Source organism: Lepidochelys kempii, chromosome 9 (assembly GCF_965140285.1).
Source record: "Lepidochelys kempii isolate rLepKem1 chromosome 9, rLepKem1.hap1, whole genome shotgun sequence".
NCBI lineage: Eukaryota > Metazoa > Chordata > Testudines > Cheloniidae > Lepidochelys > Lepidochelys kempii.
Genome location: NC_136388.1, coordinates 23,301,384 through 23,319,448, shown reverse-complemented (window position 1 = coordinate 23,319,448; position 18,065 = coordinate 23,301,384). Strand labels below are relative to the sequence as shown.

Genomic DNA, 18,065 nt, shown 5'->3' with positions numbered 1-18,065 from the left:
CTCTAAGGTGCCCCAAGTACTTCTTTTCTTTTTAAGTATAAACACTCCATCTCATTATTGCTATGCCTAGATTTTGGGTTAAGACATTGTTTGCTGGATTAATCTCGATATTGCAATCACTGTGTCTGGGGGTCGGAAAGGACACTCTATTAAAAATATATTTTATACAAAGCACTTCATATACTACACACCTACAGTACCATTGAAACACAGCCCTGGCTAGTCTGGAAAGTGCTGGTGGACAGCAAAGGGAATTTTCTCAATGTGGTCCACTCTGTCAACTCGCATGATATTTGGTGTAGTTCTTAAGCTCCAGCTCCTGGAATCAAGTGATTATATGAGAATCACAACTTTCATTTTTAAAAATTATAAGTTTCTAACCTTCATGGTTGAGGAAAAGGAAGCTTGAAAAATGTGATTCACGGGCACCCTAAGGCTCAAAAGCCAGAAGGAAAATACACAGAAACCAACCTTTATTATTATTTTATTAATACTACTAATAATTAATATATATTTTATTATTTAAAAAATTGTGATTTTTAAGGCAGTTTCATCAGCATCGAATCCTTGGGGTTGGCAAGCCTGACGACACCTTTCCTTATGCTGCCACTGGGCTCTTCCCCGCCTCCTGCCTCAGCTTCCCCAGCTGTAAAAGGACGCTAAGGATACTGGTCTCTTTGTAAAGCTCCGCGCACTCCACCGATGGTGCGTCCCAGGAGAGTGCGAGGCACGCATGAATTATTATGACGGCTCCCGCCACTGGGAAGCGCCACGTGAAGCGGAAGGGCCTGGCTCCCACCTACACAGCCCCTCATCGCCGAACCCCGCCGCCTCCCGCCCTGCAGGTGGCGCTGTCAGGAGCCTGCCAAGTGCATGGCCGGGCAGGTCCCCTCAGTGCCCCGGAAGTGTTCCCAAGCCGGGCCGGAAGCGTTCACTAGCCGGGCCGGAAGCGTGCGGGCAACAGGACCTTGGCGGTCAGAGCCGGAGAGGGAGCGGTGCGCCGCGCCTTGTCTGAATGCGCCATGCTGCAGCTGCTGAGAGCCGGGCTGGTGCTGGGGCCCTGGCGGCGTCAGGGCTCGGCGCTGCTGTGGCAGCAGGTACTGGGTTAGGCCAGCAGCCTCGCTTGTTTCCGCGGGGCCAAGCTGGCCAGGGGGCCGGAGCCCCTCTGGGTGGGAGAGCAGCTCCCGGCCCGGGGAGTGTCGGCAAAGGGCCAGCTTCTGCCCAGCCGCGCGGGGCTGTTGCCGTCGCGCCGGGGGCGAGGGCTGTCCGGGCTGCGGGTGGTAGGAGATACCACGATCCCTCTGCCCCTAGGTGTAAATACATCCATACTGCCCTACACAGACCGTCTGACTCAAGTCTGCGTTTTGAGATGCATCCACATTGCAAACCGACAGGGCTTGGGCCTGAATCACAGTGGAACTCTGACTCAACCTCCTCCGCCCCTTACAGTCCTAAGACTCTGGTCCTAAGTGCTCAGTGACTTCAGTTAGACTGATGTGTGTGGATGGAAGGGGGGGGGTTAGGGCTCAAACCTGAGTCAGAGCCAAGCTTTAGCGTGCAATGTAGACAAACCTTAAACTTGTGGGCCTCTTGGCAAGAGTGTGGGATTAATCTTTGCGTATTGACCAAATTACATGCTAATGACTCTTTCAAAGATTTCAGTGCACTTTCTAAGCATCCACTAAAGTGGACAAGCTAAAAATCTTACCTTAAAAGCCAGATTCCTTACCTGTATTCTTAACACCATGTTATCTTATTTAAAACCCATCATCTCTTATTCTAATGCACTTTTCACTGCTAATGCTTTTTTTTTCATTTCTTGTAGTTTCGCAGGCTTAAGTAGTTTAGTCAGTGATCCTTTGTGGCTCTCGAGCACTAGAACAATCCTGCAATGATTGGGTTGCAAACACCATAGGATAATGTTTAAATCCAAACAAAGAATAAAAGCTTTTGTTGGAATAAAAATGTACTTAATATATATTTAAGTCTTTGTTCACAAAACTTCAATTTATGTCTGAAGTGATCTGAAAGTGTCCCTGTAGACCTTACATACATCCTGGTGAGGCAGGTAAATATTATCTCAATTTTATAGACATAAGAGTATGACTTGACTGATTTAAAGGCCATGCAGACTCAGTGATGGAGCTGGAAACAGAATTAAAGAATTTTGGCTTCTGTACCTCAGCTCTGATCACCAGACAAAGCTTCCTAATATCTTGATAATTACATTCTACCAACTCAGTATTCCCCTAGTCTCACTTGGATACCGAATGTTGCGGCTTCTCTTCTACTATAATACAATGTTACTATGCAATGCTTAACCCCGCTCTGCTTTAGTTGAGGGCTCTAAATTGAGGAACAGGTCCCTTCTTCCTGCAGTTGTGGTTTGTATTCCTTAGGGCTCTGTAAGTGCTGTTAATTGTATTCCTAGTCCCCTCTTGTTACTGACCTGCCTCTGCACAGAGTTGCTCTATGCTTATTCACCTTTGCCCAGATTTGCCCTCCGTATAGGTTTTGCCTCTCACCTGCAGGTTACTGGCATGGGACTTCATCTGTACAGAGATTACATTTTTTATTTAGGCCTCTTACCATTATTGTAATAGCGATGTCAGTAATGGTGGGAGCACTACCATGGCCACATTGTCATTGACTAGAAATTAAGAGGAGACGAATGGGAAAAAAAAAACTAAATGGAGGATAATATCTTAGAGCGTGGAAGATCAGACTGAGGGAAGTAGTAGGTAGACATGGAGAACAGCGTGTGGAATGAAGGGATAGAAAAGAAGGGAGACAGGGTGAGTCTATAAGTGTCCAAGTCCTCAGTTTCACACACACAACACTTTTAGGGATGAACTCACCAATAATGGCTATCTTGTCTGCTCATTTTCAGATGTTCCTGATCTCTCCTGTCGCCTTGTGACCTACTGTCTTTCTGCTGCTCCCTTTAGGCATAAAGGAAGTTTGCTTTCATACATTGTCCAAAAACCCCTTAAATCCACACTATGGCCCTCCTCAAAACAGGAGAGCTAGGAGGTGGCTTGACTGAATTAATAGCTGGTAAATGCAGGGAAAAATAAGACTGCTACTTCACACAATGTCTTTGAATGTGTACAGTATCTTCCCTGATATCCCAGAAAGCAAGAGGGTGCAGGGAGCAAGTTTATCTGAAACCTCATTGCAGCATCTCTCTGCTTGCCCAAAGGATGGCAGGCTAAGTGCAGGGTTGATTGAGCTTTGGGTTGGAGGTGGGGGTTCTGGAATATGCTTAAGGATGTTTGGGGAGCTCAGATTAACTGATTTATTTCCTATCACAATGAAACAGAGGAAAGAATCACTTTAATGGTCACAAGTTACCTTCCTTGAGGCATAAAGAAAAGGAGTACTTGTGGCACCTTAGAGACTAACAAATTTATTTGAGCATAAGCTTTATTTCGTGCTCAAATAAATTTGTTAGTCTCTAAGGTGCCACAAGTACTCCTTTTCTTTTTGCGAATACAGACTAACACGGCTGCTACTCTGAAACCTTCCTTGAGACATGTTTATGGTGAGCCATTGTTGTTCTGACATGGACAAAACTGGCTGAACTGCCTTCTGCTCTTGTTTTTCAGTTTCTCTTGAACAGCTGCAGACAGTGTTCTTCAGGAACCATTCCCAATGAAAAGATCCGCAATATTGGAATCTCTGCTCACATTGACTCTGGGAAAACGACATTAACAGAACGAGTCCTTTTTTACACTGGGAGGATAGCACAGATGCATGAGGTTTGTCTCTGCAATACTGGTATGACACTCATTTTGGTGGTGAGGGGATTTTGAACGTTACATGCAATGATTCAGCTATCGAGTTGTCTAGAATTGTTGAACCACAAAGAGCACTGAATGGAATAAGAAGGTTGTGCTTAAAGGCTTAGTGACCCTGTTTGAAGTACAAGCCAAATGGGGAATCCTAGAGACAGCTTTCTCATGGTGCTCTCTGACTCCCCCCTAAAGTCACACACATTTGCTGTCACATACACTCCCCACCCCCCCCCCCAACAAAAAACCCCAAGAGACCCACCACCAACATAAATGGAGAACTTCTCCATACAGTCAAAGGTGAACGCTCACTGGCTCCAGATATGTTGGCTTATCAGATTCATAGTGAAATAGAAATTGTTTGCAATGGCTTTTTGACCACCAGGTCTTCTTCAGGAATGATATGCAAAGGAAAGAGCAAAGCTAGTTAGGATTGTAGACTTGTGCCACTAACTCAGCTGAATTTTGTTGCCTGTGTGAAAGATGCTTAGTCTGTGTTTATTCAGGCAAAATTCTCATTCAAGCCAGTGGGAGATTTTCTTTAAGTAAATGCTTTACTTTTTGTGCTTAGGTAAAAGGTAAAGATGGAGTCGGGGCTGTCATGGATTCTATGGAGCTGGAACGACAGCGTGGTATCACAATTCAGTCTGCAGCAACATATACCTTGTGGAAGGACACCAACATCAACATCATAGATACACCAGGTAACGTGAACTCTGAGAACTTTGCAAGTGCTATCCTAACCAAAATATCTTGTGTCCAAAGAAGACATCGATTCTCCCCCACCACTGTGTTACCAATCTGATAACAGTAATGTAGCTGTTTATCTGAGCTGATCACACAAAGTGTTGCACTGCCCAATCCAACCACCCGTTCTCCCCTGCCTGCCCCCCACCGCCCCATCCAACCCCCCCCATCTTACTGACTGCACTCATTCAACCCCCCGTTCCCCGCCCTCTGACTGCCCCGACCCCTATCCACTCCCCTGCCCTCTATCCAACCCCCCCGCTCACCGCCCCCTTACTGCGCTGTGTGGAGCACCGGTGGTTGGCAGCGCTACAGCTGCACCGCCCAGCCGGAGCCAGCCATGCTCAGCACAGCTCAGCCACCGGGTCAGGCTGCGCTCTGCAGCTGCACTGCCCCAGGAGCTCGCCACCCAGAGTATTGTGCTGGCAGTGCGGCAAGGTGAGGCTGTGGGGGAGGGGGAACAGCAGGGGAGGGGCCCGGGGTTAGCCTCTCGGGCCAGGAGCTCAGGGGCCGGGTAGGAGGGTCCCACGGGCCAGAGTTTACCCACCTCTGTGCTAGGTGCTGTACACAGAACAAAAAGACAACCTCTGCCCCAACAGCTTACTATCTTAAGTGTTGGGCGAGAGTCAGCAGATACAGAGGGAGATGGGGAGCACAAGAAAACAGTGAGACACTATTAGTCATCACGATCAGCAGTGGTATCAGTGGTTTTCTGTTTTCATTATTGATATACAGTAGTCTGCTTCAAATCAGTTTTCCTTTCTGGCTTTTTTGCACTAGTATAATGATGTTGTGTTTTGAGTTGTAGTCACTGTACGGGGGTTTCTCTGTGATTAAAATCAAAATGCTGTCCAGTGGAATTCCTTTAAAAACAATTTCTCAGAAACACTTATTTTTTTTCAAAATCTAATTCTTGGACAGAATTTGACTTGACAGTGTCCCTTTCAGCAGAGCTAAAGATTTATTCATGTGGATACAGAAGAGAAAACAACCCAATAGAGCGTAATTCCTTGCTGCAACTTAAACCATCACAGAAAATTGTTTTTCTCATTCAGGGCATGTGGACTTCACAATTGAAGTGGAACGAGCATTAAGAGTTCTTGATGGAGCTATCCTGGTGCTCTGTGCTGTTGGAGGAGTCCAGTGCCAAACAATGACCGTGAATAGGCAAATGAAGCGTTACAATGTCCCATGTTTAACATTCATCAATAAACTGGACAGAATGGGCTCAAATCCAACCAGAGCTCTGCAACAATTGAGGTAACTAATGTGCTTAGCTTGTTTGCAGTGCAGTTCCAAACTGTTCATGTGATGATTCTTGATGTTCTGAGTAGATGTTAATGAGCTTAGCTTGTATGGTCTGAGATAACAATTCAGAGAATAATGCGTAGCTTCAGGTTACATCAGATGGTAGCAAGGTAACGGAAACAACTCTTCTTTAACGTCGCCATAAGGTGGTACCAAAATAACGCTCCCATTCATAAAACAGCTGTCAATGTCAGCTTAGGTTATGAAACTTCCATTTCCCAAAAAGAAGTCCGTTTCATGGCTAGTGAGTTAGGTCTGTGGCTCATTTGGACTCATTATGATAATGGAGATGTTTCTGGAGTTACGTATAAAGGTTTAATAATAAGATAGGAGTGCTGCAGTGCGTTGTTCCAGTATCCCAGGGAGGAGGAGTAGGGACCTAAATGTGGGGCAGGCGGTTGACTTTAGCCTTGTATCTCATGCAGGTACTACCTTCTTTTCCCCCATCCTCTTCCATGCTCCAAGTCTGTACATAGATTCATTCGTAGTAGAAGAACAAGCTGGCTCCAAAGTACTAACACACATGAGGGAGAAGTAACTTCCTGGATTAAAATTACTATTGAAAACAACTAACATGGGTGAAAGCAAACTTTGATCTGCTAGTGTTTCGATTTCACTAGGGCTCTGATGCTATGACATGAGCCAGTGAGGCTTTTCTCTTGAGTGAAGGAACGCTAGGTTATTGGTCCCGGGGACACTATTGAAGAACCCAGGTAAGACAGATGAGTTAAAATGCTGCCTTGTCTTGTACTGAGAACTGATTTGTATTTTTAAACTTTTCAGATCTAAGTTAAATCACAATGCAGCCTTTATGCAGATTCCCATTGGCCTGGAAGGAAACTTCAGGGGGCTTATTGATCTTCTTGAGCAAAGGGCCATATACTTTGATGGTGACTTTGGGTAAGTGGTTGAAGGCATTTCTTATTTGTTGAGGCTACTCCCTGTTTGGTGAATGCTGAAACTGAGTAGACAATTGTTCCTGTTCCCCACCCCCACCCCCCCAAAAAAAAGTAAAAAAAAATTATTTCTTGGTAGTGAGAGAGGTAGTTAGTGGCTTGCCTGGGAGGTACATGTTTGGTTGCTCAGCTTTGGTAGCTGCATCCCTTTGATGGCCACCTGAATGTGGTTGAGAAGGTAAAACAGCACTGTTCACTAAGAATATAGGGAATGCAATTTGATTGAGGAGCCCAAATCTTTGCAGTCTCTGTGGTTGTGGGCAAGGTGGGAAGACAACACAGCATTATATCACGTATCTGGCAGAAATCAGGAGCAAGATTTTTATTCTTGTGGCCATTGGTTAAGCTTGTTCGGTGAAATCCTGTCCCTGTTCAACACAGCAGCAAGACTCCGATTTACTTCAGTGCACCCGGATTTCACCCATTCTCTCTCATGAGGGTGGGGTAGATGGGCAAGGATCCCATTCTTCACTTCATATTGGCTGTGAATAAAAAGCATCCATCCATGACGTAATGGGGGATGAGGCCCCTAACTTTGTATCTTTATTTAAAACCTGTTGAGATGCCAGTAGGGCCAGTTTAGGGTGCAGTGGTAGCTGCCGGAAACTTGGTGCAGCATAAATCAAAGCGATCTGACATTACAGCTGTCTAGAAGACAACAATTCTGTTTTGTGGGAAGTTTTGAAAATAATTTTTGTACCCCATTGGAAACAAAACAAGACCTTTCAAATGTTTTCACAAAAAAAAAGTTGGTTGAAATGTCAGTTTTCAGACTAAAACCGTACCTTTTTGATTTGGGAAGAAAAGTGTGTGTCTGTGTGTGTCCGTGTGATTCAGAATAGAGCTTTTCATCCCAGACCACTCTGAATCAGGCAGAGCAATGGCTTGAACCACATCCCAGGCAAGTGCCCTAACCACCAGGCTGGAGAGCATGGCAGTCTCTCTCTCTCAACCTTCCCAGTCAAAACCAATATGTCTCTGCAAAATGTTTTGGCTTTGACAAAACAGGATATTTTGACAAAATTTCATGTAGTTGAAAATGTTTGGATTAGTTCTAGTGGCCAGGCTGGTTGCATCCAACCTAAAGAGTAGGAGATCTCCTGCTCTGAAACGAAGTCCAATAGTACCTGTTTGGCATGTGAGTCTTGGGATAAACTAAAGGTAAGGTGGAATTGAGGCTGATTGTTCTGCTGCACTGCAAAGCCCCAGCATGAGCTGTTGAAGTTCCTCTCTGCTGTGGTGTTGGAGATGCAACATTGGTAGACCTCAGGAAGTTTATTATTTGCCTACATGCCGAGACTGTTGAACTGACTCAGAATTTCATGGCCACTGTGGTGCCACATGATTGAAAGCTCCACTCACATGGCTGTTCACAAAACTTACCGCGTTTTCTTTGCCTTTGTAGCGAGACCATTAGATATGATGAAATCCCAGCTGAATTTAGAGCAGAGGCTACAGAAAAACGCCAGGAACTGATTGAATGTGTTGCTAACTCAGATGAACAACTTGGGGAGCTGTTTCTGGAAGAGAAGATCCCTACAGTTACTGATTTAAAGGTAAATGATAATTCTTGTGGAACATGTATTATTTATTAGCGGTGAGATTTTTTTCAAAGCCTCCTTAAGGGATTCAGGTGCCTAAATACCATTACAGTTGTTCTTTATATCACCCAAAGTGTGCCAAGTGCCACATATTGCAGGGCCACCGTTACCTTGTAAGTGTGCCTTTACCTAGAGGCACAGCCTCCCTTGGGAGAGAGGCACCTTCGCTCCCTATACCAGCTCAGATGGCTAACAAGGCTGCCAGATGTGTTGGTGGGTTTTGTAATGTGGACAGGGAACTGGACTGACACCGCCAAAAGGCCATGAGGTCTGGAATGGATTTGAACTTTTATGTGCCCTTCATAACTCTGATAGTCTGTATAAGTATGTCCACACTTCACACTAAATCCAGGTCTGTGGGACTCAGGCTTGTGGAGTCAGTGTTTCCAAGCCAATGCTTGAGTGTCCACACTGCATGGTAAACCTGGATTTCCAGTTGCTGGACCCAGATGTCTCAGCTGTGCTAACATGGCCATACTGCACTACACAGAGCTTGTGACTCAGGTCTTCTGATGTGACCTGCTTCCACACTGCATAATGACAGGGCTTGGACCTGAGTTACAGCAGGACTCCCGTTCTGACCCACCTTCTAGCTGGTTCCTAGGTCCTGAGTACTTCCTGACCTGCATCAAACTGATTTGTGTGTGGACAGAAGGGAGGTCTGGGCTCAAACGTGAGTCAGACCCTAGGTGTGGTGTTCCGTGAAAACATATTCTTTATGCCCTTCTGAATCCTTGAGCCATCTATTTAGTCACCCAGGTTCTTTAAGCATTAGTCTATCACTGTTACAGATGGCCATTCTGATATTGAGGCACAGAGATTGTGACTTGCTCAAAGTCACACAGCTATCCAGTAGCAGTCCTGAGGGAATTCTGCACCAAAAGATTCTGTGCCCAATATTTTAAAATTCTGCATATTTTAATTGTCAAAATAAGACAAACACAATAACAATATAATCACACCATTTTCAATTATTTGCTGACAAGTATTTTGAAATAAATTACCAAAATAATTGAAAATGGTATGATTATATTGTTGTTGTGTTTGTCTTATTTTGACAATTAAAATATGCAGAACTTTGCAGAATTTTAAATTCTTTAATTTTTTGGTGCAGAATTCCCTCAAGAATACCAGGGTTCCAGGTTTGAATGTATTTTCAGTATTCCAGGAAAGTGGCCAAAGCTGTGCCTGGATGGGATAAGTGGGCACTGTTTCACTGAATTGAACTCACTTAGGCTAGACTGAATTTGACTCAGACTTGATCATGGAAATCATAACTTTAAAACATAGCTTTAGATTTAAAAATGCCTTTGTCAGCATCTCTTTGACTCCCTTGGTATCAGAGTAATTTGGGATTGCCATTTTGTAATGCTTTCCTGTTCTATTCATGTTCTTATACTGCACTCATCACCATAGGAAGCAGCCCCCTATACCTGCTATTACTGGTGTATTACAGAGGCACAATAGTCACTCAAAGTTGGATGCATTGAGGGTTCCATTGTAAACTTTACTTGGATACTCTGGGCCCCTAACTTTTGAATTGAGTAAGTGATTTGTTCCTTTTATGTACGTAATGCGTATTAGGATTGAAAGAATATTGATTTTTGGCTCCATGGAACTTTATTGATGAATCTTGTTGTCCAGCAAGTGCTCTGGCTTCAGGAGCACTCAGAAAGTTTGTACCTCAAGATGCTATTAAAGCATGTGCCATGAAGGCAAAAGGCCTGATTTTTCGGAGGTGCTAAGTAGCTGTTGCTCCCACTGACTTCAGTGGGAATTCTGGGTGCTCTGTACATTTGAAAATCCGGTCCACTGTGCTTTATTTGATGAGATGTAAAGGAAGAAAAACTAACTGGCCCGCTCATAAAGCACCCCCTCTGCTGAGTGACTAAGACAGTCCTTAATAGTGGCCTTAGAGAACTGCAAAGCTCTTCCAGTCAGAGGAGGGAGTGTTGCAGTAGTCTGTGCGCTCTCTTCCTGTTGTGATTTGCTGTAAGAGATTCTAAGAGTTTGTTGTTGATAGTACCCAGTGGGATGTCTGGGAAGGCAGTCTGTTACAAAAGTAAATTTTGTCTATTCAGAGTGGCCTTGCTCTTATCACCTTTCCTGAAAGCAAATTAATTACAGTTATTTAATATTTTTTCAGTGACAGGCAGCCAAGTTCTTGTTTAACATATTTTTTCTTGGAAAACATGTTAGCTATCAATCCTGAAGGTCACAGTGTTAGTGGATGATCATTAAGGATCAAGTGCTTAAATAAATATCTGGTTCTCTGGCACCAAACATTATTTACAAGAAATGTTGTCTGATGTGCCCCAGCTCCTTAATGGAATGAAAATAATCTTCACAAAAAAAGAAATAAAATTACTTCTGTATCTCTAAAAAATTATTGCTGATGAGAATTGTATGGAGCCATACATTTCCCGTGTTTTATTAGGCTGCCAAAGTAGAAATAATAGGCATTAACATAACTAAATAGATTTCCAAAACACACACACTCGATGACTAGTTAAGCAGAAAAGATGACAATGGAATCTTGTATTTTTGTGCATAATTTTGTTAGATCTTCAAATATTTTTTTTAAAAAAGCATCCAGCAAGATTTTTTTCCAATTCAAGAACTGTTAAGTTTTTTTTCCAGTGTCCTCTTTATGAACCATCTTGCTATTTCAAAATATTCTTTCAATCAGGAGAGCTTAAAAATAAACTGCAAGGTGGATGGCTAAGAGTTTGTGCTAATGGAAAAGGCAAGTAAAATTATTAAACGTAGGGGCCAACAATCCTTTTTTGCAAGTAGTTTGAGTTTTAGCATATTTTATAAAAGTCCTGATTACATGGAAGTGCCATGTGTGTCTGTAATGCCTCATGCTTTGGCCTGACCTCAGGGCAAATTGACTCCAGCCCTTCATTTAAGAGAGCTTGAACCTCAAGCCTAAACTTCAGGTCTAAATTTTCAGAACTGACTCTTGATTTTGGGATGCCTTAATATGAGTACTCACTAATTTATTTAAATTGGGCAATCAAATCACTGGAGCCCAAAATGGCCTTCAGTGGTGGTGTGTAGGCTATAATTTGCTTTGGGGAAGGGGCGGGGCTTTAGGTAAGGGGTGGGGTTGATCCTGGGTTGCCCTTAAATTCAAAAAGTGATCTTGGGCGTAAAAAGGTTGGAGACCACTGTGCTACATACATCATTAATGCTATAACAATGCTTCCGGTCCAACCCTGTCCCTTTATGAATGATTATCATTTTTTGTTCTTGTTAACCGTTTGCTTGGCACCTTGCAAGGGATAAGTAAAGACACAATCCCTGCCCAGCAAAGCTGCCAATCTGAACTGCTACAGTGTTAAAGGCGACTACCTTTGGTTCTATGTATAATATTGGAATTGCTACAAAATATAAGTAATTCATAAATGTTTTTCTAGCTTGCAATCAGAAGAGCAACATTGAAAAAGTCCTTTACGCCTGTACTTGTGGGAAGTGCTTTGAAGAACAAAGGAGTACAACCCCTTCTGGATGCTGTTTTAGACTATCTCCCAAATCCATCTGAAGTCCAGAACTATGCTATTCTCAACCAGGAGTGAGTGCCAGAGGGAAGAGGGTGGGGAGGACAGATGTATTTTTATAAATATAAAGTGCTTATAGAATCAGGATTTCAAGCAGTTTCAAAACAAAGCCGGAAATTTTAACAAAATGCATGAATAATACAATTCATCAGTCATTTTAAAGAAAAACATTTATAGTAGTGTGGTGTAGTAGCCTTGCATGATCATTAAAAGATGACAGATCCCTCCATCAATGGGGCATTCTTTTCACTTGTAGTATAACATTGTTTTACTTCCTCTTAAATATTAAAACTGACAAATATTTAGTGATCTGGTCAGGTCTTATTTGTAAGGATAAATTTATATTGACATCTTAGGTTGTATCTAAACTAGGAAATAGGTCATATTTAAAAATGTCAGGGCATGTTTTAAAAAGTATTTGCTATTTCTTACTATAGTTATGACCTCATAGTTTAAAAACAAACAAAAAACAAAAACCCAGCCAAATCTTCAATGCTAGCATATATCCTTTTGTGTATAAATGGTGGTTTGAGTAATCTGTATATATGTGCATATTTTCAGACATCTCTTCATGTAGAAATAAATCTTAGAAGGATGATCAGGTTTCTCTTGCTGTATTTGAGTTGCTCAGATAATGCAGTGATAAGTACAATGTAAAACCTTTATACCTAGAAATTATACTAGTAAATGTTGTTTACCACCACCACACCCGAGCACCACACCCGAGCACCAGTATTTTTCATCTGACTCCTCCCCCTTTCCCTGTCATGACCTTCCTTCTGTGTTAGAAAGGTTAGATAAAGTTTCTTATGTGACCCATCAGTGTTACTTCTGAGCTTGTGAGAGCAGTTGCTACTGAGGGTTCTCTCTGCCCTTCTAGCATCCAGGTTGGAATGTTTTCTTTATAATACTTCCATTCCACAACTGTAAGACCAAACCCAGAGGCTCTGAGGTTAGAGCCCCTGAATTGAATAGTAGCATATGGTACAACAGCCAAGCTAACCCATTCTTGTACCCTTATTGGTACTGACAAGCTGAGTTTTTGACCAGCCAGCTGTAGTTGAGATAGTCATGCATTTTCCCTCTCTGTTCGGTTCTCATGAATACTCCCTATGTTGACATTTATAAGTATGCGTCTCTGCTGCATGTGCAGGAAGAGCATGACGTGGAGGGCGCACTTGGCCGCAAAGTCCATGTGGACTGTAAAAAAACACTGCAAAAAAAACACCCGCAGCAGTGAGTCTTAGAGCTCAGGTCTTGTACTCGTGCTATGGTACTAAAAACAGCCGTAAAGATGTTCCTGCTTGAGCTGGAGTTCAGGCTCGGAAATCCACAACCCACCTACCCCCATCCTATCAGACCCGAATGGGAGCATCTACATGGCTATTTCTAGCACCATAGTGCAAGCCTGGTCTGTAGACTCAGGCTCTGAGACTCTCTGCCACATTTGCTTTTGTTTTTTTCCAGTGTAAAGAGAAATGTTCTGCACTGTCTTTCTTACTAGGCCCTGGTCTACTGTAGAAAATTAGGTCAGTTTAACTACATCGGTCAGAGTGTGAAAAATTCACTTTCCTGAGTGGCGTAGTGAAGCTGACATAAGTCCCCATGTAGACTGCATGAGGTTAATGGAAGAATTCTTCCATCAACCTAGCTACGGCCTCTCAGGGAGGTGGATTACCTATGCCGACAGGAGAGTCCCTCCCATTGGTGTAGGAATTGTCTACACTAAAGCGCTACTGTGGCGCAGCTGTAGCATTTTAAATGAGGAAAGACCGTAGGTCTCCTTTCAGAGTAGAATTACACTTCAGTAATATTAACCAGTCTTCAAAATACCTGGAAGAGGCAGTAGTGTTATGAGGAGACTAGAACTTGGGAGGTTAAGCCAGTTTTGCCCAAGATCACAAAGGGAGTCACTGTTAGTTTGGATTTGTACTTGAGACTTTCTGGCTCCCAATACTGTGCCTGATGCACACCTCTCTCTAATGATACTTGCTTTTGGGATCAGGTGAAATCCTGGTCCCTTTGAAGTCAACAGGGGTTTTGCCATTGACTTTAAGGGGGCCAGGATTTCACTCTAGGATTTCTGTCCCTAGTGCTTTAAAAGTGCCATCTTCCATGTAGAATGAATTATATCTAATAAAGCATTGTGCTAGCCACTTCTTCCAGTGGAATTTTAGTGAGATGATGTGAATGCTGGTGATAAATATGTCAGTGCTATGGACCTCCACTTCTTCAGTGATGGCTGTAGTTTGTCTGAAGTTGTCTCCAGAGGGCCTGTCTCCAGAGGTGCACAGATTCTACTGGGAGGTGCTGAGCAGCACTTTGCAATTCCCAAACAAATTCAGTGGGAGTGTAGGGCACTCCAGCACCTAGCAGGATTGAGCACACATTCAGGAGAAGTTGCCATGTATTGTCTCATCACCTTAACCCCCCCCCCCTTTTTTTTTTTTAAGGGATTCTGAGGATAAAACCAAACTGCTGCTGAACTCCGTCAGAGATGACTCTGAGCCCTTTGTAGGTCTGGCTTTCAAACTGGAGGTGGGTTATTAATGTTTCTTTTTCATTTGAGAGGAATTTCTAGTTCAGCAAGAACAATTGAGGCACAGGGCATTTCCTGGGAGAACTGATGGATTAAGTAAGATTTATCTGCACTGGGCCATTAATGGCAGCTTGTCATTAATCCCCAGGAAATGTCCTAGGCAGGGATGGTTATTGGTTTTGTAAATGAAACATACTAGAGTTTTGTTTAAAAGTTTTCTGGTAAATATGTCTATTTGTCCATATGACACATTTGTTACGTGGCTGAGCTAAGGATTTCTAGCAGATGGATGGCTGGTACATTAGCCAGTTGACTTCAATTGTTTGAGTTTTTCATTTATCTTTTTCATGCTGCCAACATCTGATCCCAGCTGACTGACTTAGAGTGTTGAATACAGCTTCTGTTAATCACCTTAAAGACATACTGTACCCACATTCATTATTTGTGACCTGGGTAGAGAACAGAGCAAACAAAACCAAAGGGATCTGCCATAATGTATATAGCTCAAATCTCTCAAAAGGGGCCGAGGGATAAGAATTCTTCCATTCTGTACAAGGTAGATCTTTAATGCTGTTAATATTAGCACCCTGCGTAAGGCACCACATGTACTCTGGTTGGCTAGCAAAAGAATTTGACTCTAACATTCAGTATGCACTGAATTCTGGGGAAAGACTTTTAAACCAGGTTTTCATTTCATGAGCATAGCTTTGATCTCAAGATGAATTGCCAGGGAAAAGCATTAACAAATGGATGTAAGATGGGGTGAGATGGTGCAGGTATAATTAATCTTGCCTCAGAATTGGGGTGGTTTATGGACTAGATGACCTCTTGAGGTCCTCAGCCTTAAATTTGTGTGATTCTAATTGAGGGTGAAAACATGGATGGCCTCTAATATGTACTACTGTATCTTACCAGAACTGGTAGATCTTATGAGATAGAAGGCAAAAAATAAGAGACATGATCAGGAGGTAGGAATAAAGTGGCAATGAAGCTGATACACTAGGAGGAGAATAGCCAGGACATTGGTTGTTTCTTAGGACAGGCCAAGGAGGTGGTGATGGCCTCTCATTTTGTCCAGTTAGAAAATTTTTACTGTCTGGAAAAAGGGATAGTGGTGTATTGGTAAATGGCAGGTCCTGGTACATGGTGATGACCATGAATAGGATGCTGACAATAGCCCACGTGGTGATGCTGCTGCCCATTGAGTTAAGTTTTTCCACAGAAAAATGCACAAAACAATTGTTGTTTGTTCCAGATAGCTCTCGCTTCTCATTGCTTCTCATCTTAAGATGATTCTGGTTTATTGCAGTAACAATTTTGTAGCTTCAACAGAAGGCTTGAAAACCCCTAATCAGTTCTTTTAGTCCAGACAAACTCATTTAGCCCATTTCTTTGACTCCATTCTGTGCTGTCTTTCAACCTCCATTTTTATCCTTCCCCCTTTCTTCCATTTTGGCTCAGCAAGACTTCTTATCTTAACAATATCTTTGTTGTAACATATTTGTGGGGTCAGCAGCTATCCTGGCTCCCAAAGCCCCATGGAGCTGCTGAGCTCTGGTCTCAGTGCTCCTTTGATGTCTGTGCCTGTTGCCACAGACTGACAAGTAAATCTTTTAAATGGAGATCTTACTATCAGAGATCTAGTTAATAATGACTGTTAGACAATACATTTCTTTATTTTAATAACTTTTTTTCATCCTGCTGTGTCTGAATGCATCTATACATGGGTGAATTTGGAAATTTTAAAACGATTGCATTCCTGATACACATCATGTTTTTTCAAAAGGATTTGATTTTTCCACTTTTTCTGGGTTGAAAGGTGTTACCTTCCTTCTCTGTGGTTGGAACGGAACTGTAGCTGAAAAGTTTTGCGTTCCTTTGATTTATCACCGATATTTTCAGAGGGAAATGTTATGTTCCTGTGAAAAGCTGGAAAAGGGGGTGGGTTTGTGTATGTGTGAGAGGGAAAATAAGGCTTAAAATGAAAACGTGGTTGCATCTTTAATTAGAGTAGTGACAGAGACCTCTGGCATATGAGACATTACCATCTGGATTGTTGCTAGGATGCTGTGGCATACGTTTTAGCGAGCAAGCTTTTGGAATGGTGAGTTGGGGAGGTAGGAAACTCCTCAGGAGATGCCAAATTCTACCCCAGAGTTGAGAGAAGGTTTGACTGTTTTAGAAATTTAGATGAAATTCTTTTTGATGTATAATTTCAAACTAATAAACCCAAATTAATGGTCCTTTAGCAACAGCCAGAGTAGAGTGCATGTAGAGTAGCAGTGCTGTTGACTCTCATGGTGGTTCTAACCTTTATCTCCATTTTTTAATGCCATTTGCAGGCTGGCCGTTTTGGGCAGCTAACGTACATTCGAGTTTATCAGGGGATGTTGAGGAAAAGTGAATACATTTACAACACCAGGACAGGGAAAAAGGTGCGAGTGCAGAGACTGGTTCGCATGCATGCAGACTTGATGGAGGTAAGTGTAGGAACTAGAACTAGAGGAAAATGTTTGGATGCTGTTATCTGTCCTTCAAGCTTTTTTGAAAAGTTGAGGTGCTTGTTCAGCATCTCAAAATAAAGCAACACAGGGCAAAATTCTGCTCTCGCTTGGCCCAGGTTACCCTATTTCCTTTAGTAGAGTTCTAAAGGTAGAACTGGAAATTTAAAATCTACTCCATTGTATTTTTTTTCCCCATTGAGTTGGACGATTCTCCACATATGTCTGTTCTCCACCCCTGATGCCTTACAACATGGCTCTTCGCCTTCTGGCTGAAGTAGGCTAGATGTCACTTTCTCCTTTTCAGCTTCCTTACTCATGTCTGTTTTTCAAAGGCTATTTCCTCTCTCTCCCAATGAAATAGCGCTGTTGTGAGGTTTTTAATATAATTCTCAAACTAAAATTTACCTCCCAAAATGCTACAAAAACTACCCCAATCCAGAAAACATGCAGCTGTGGAAAGCAGTAGGTTTGCTTCTAGAGTTCTCGCAACTGTGATACTATGGGCAAGTCAAGATTGCATGAAAGTTAGCAAGCGACATGCTTAGCACCCTTTCTCTTGGGCTAGCTAGTATTGAAACTGAGACCCCTTTATGAATTTGCACTGAAGATCTTCGTGTCAAGTTTGTATCCAGCTGTTTACAGCACATTTTTATCAAAGCTGGAATGTTAAAATAGTTAGACTCTTAAGCCCCTTTTGCAATTTCCAACCCAGTCCTTTTTATCGTAGTTCTTTCCACTTGAAACCAGATGTAGCTGTGTGTGTATATATATCAGATATTCTTTGCCATTTCTTTTCAATACCATGTACATAGCTAACCTGATTTTCTCCTCTTAGGATGTAGATGAAGTTTATGCAGGAGACATATGTGCATTGTTTGGAATTGATTGTGCTAGTGGGGATACATTCACTGATAAAACCAGTACTGACATTTCCATGGTAAGTATAACTCTTTTCATGGACCTGATCCATCACACCTTGGGACTTTATTGGGTTTTTAAGCCACTTTTTCTTAATTTAAATGCTCTGTTTATTCAGACAAAGGATATCTAACT

The 18,065-nt window shown here is 42.6% G+C and overlaps 1 protein-coding gene across 3 annotated transcripts in view; it reads left to right on the top strand.

The window, feature by feature from the left end:
- Positions 1-930: 930 nt before the first annotated feature.
- Positions 931-18,065, top strand: part of GFM1 (G elongation factor mitochondrial 1) — a 41,600-nt gene continuing 24,465 nt past the window's right edge. For 2 of the 3 annotated variants that reach the window (XM_073359551.1, XM_073359552.1), the window contains exons 1-10: positions 931-1,097; positions 3,609-3,761; positions 4,366-4,498; positions 5,597-5,801; positions 6,633-6,749; positions 8,211-8,361; positions 11,829-11,983; positions 14,423-14,507; positions 16,851-16,988; positions 17,848-17,949. In XM_073359551.1, the coding sequence (XP_073215652.1) occupies positions 1,023-1,097; positions 3,609-3,761; positions 4,366-4,498; positions 5,597-5,801; positions 6,633-6,749; positions 8,211-8,361; positions 11,829-11,983; positions 14,423-14,507; positions 16,851-16,988; positions 17,848-17,949 (1,314 nt within the window). In that variant the 5' untranslated portion in view covers positions 931-1,022. Of the gene's footprint in view, positions 1,098-1,895; positions 3,058-3,608; positions 3,762-4,365; positions 4,499-5,596; positions 5,802-6,632; positions 6,750-8,210; positions 8,362-11,828; positions 11,984-14,422; positions 14,508-16,850; positions 16,989-17,847; positions 17,950-18,065 lie in introns of those variants that run through there. The other variant, XM_073359553.2, reaches the window with a different exon arrangement.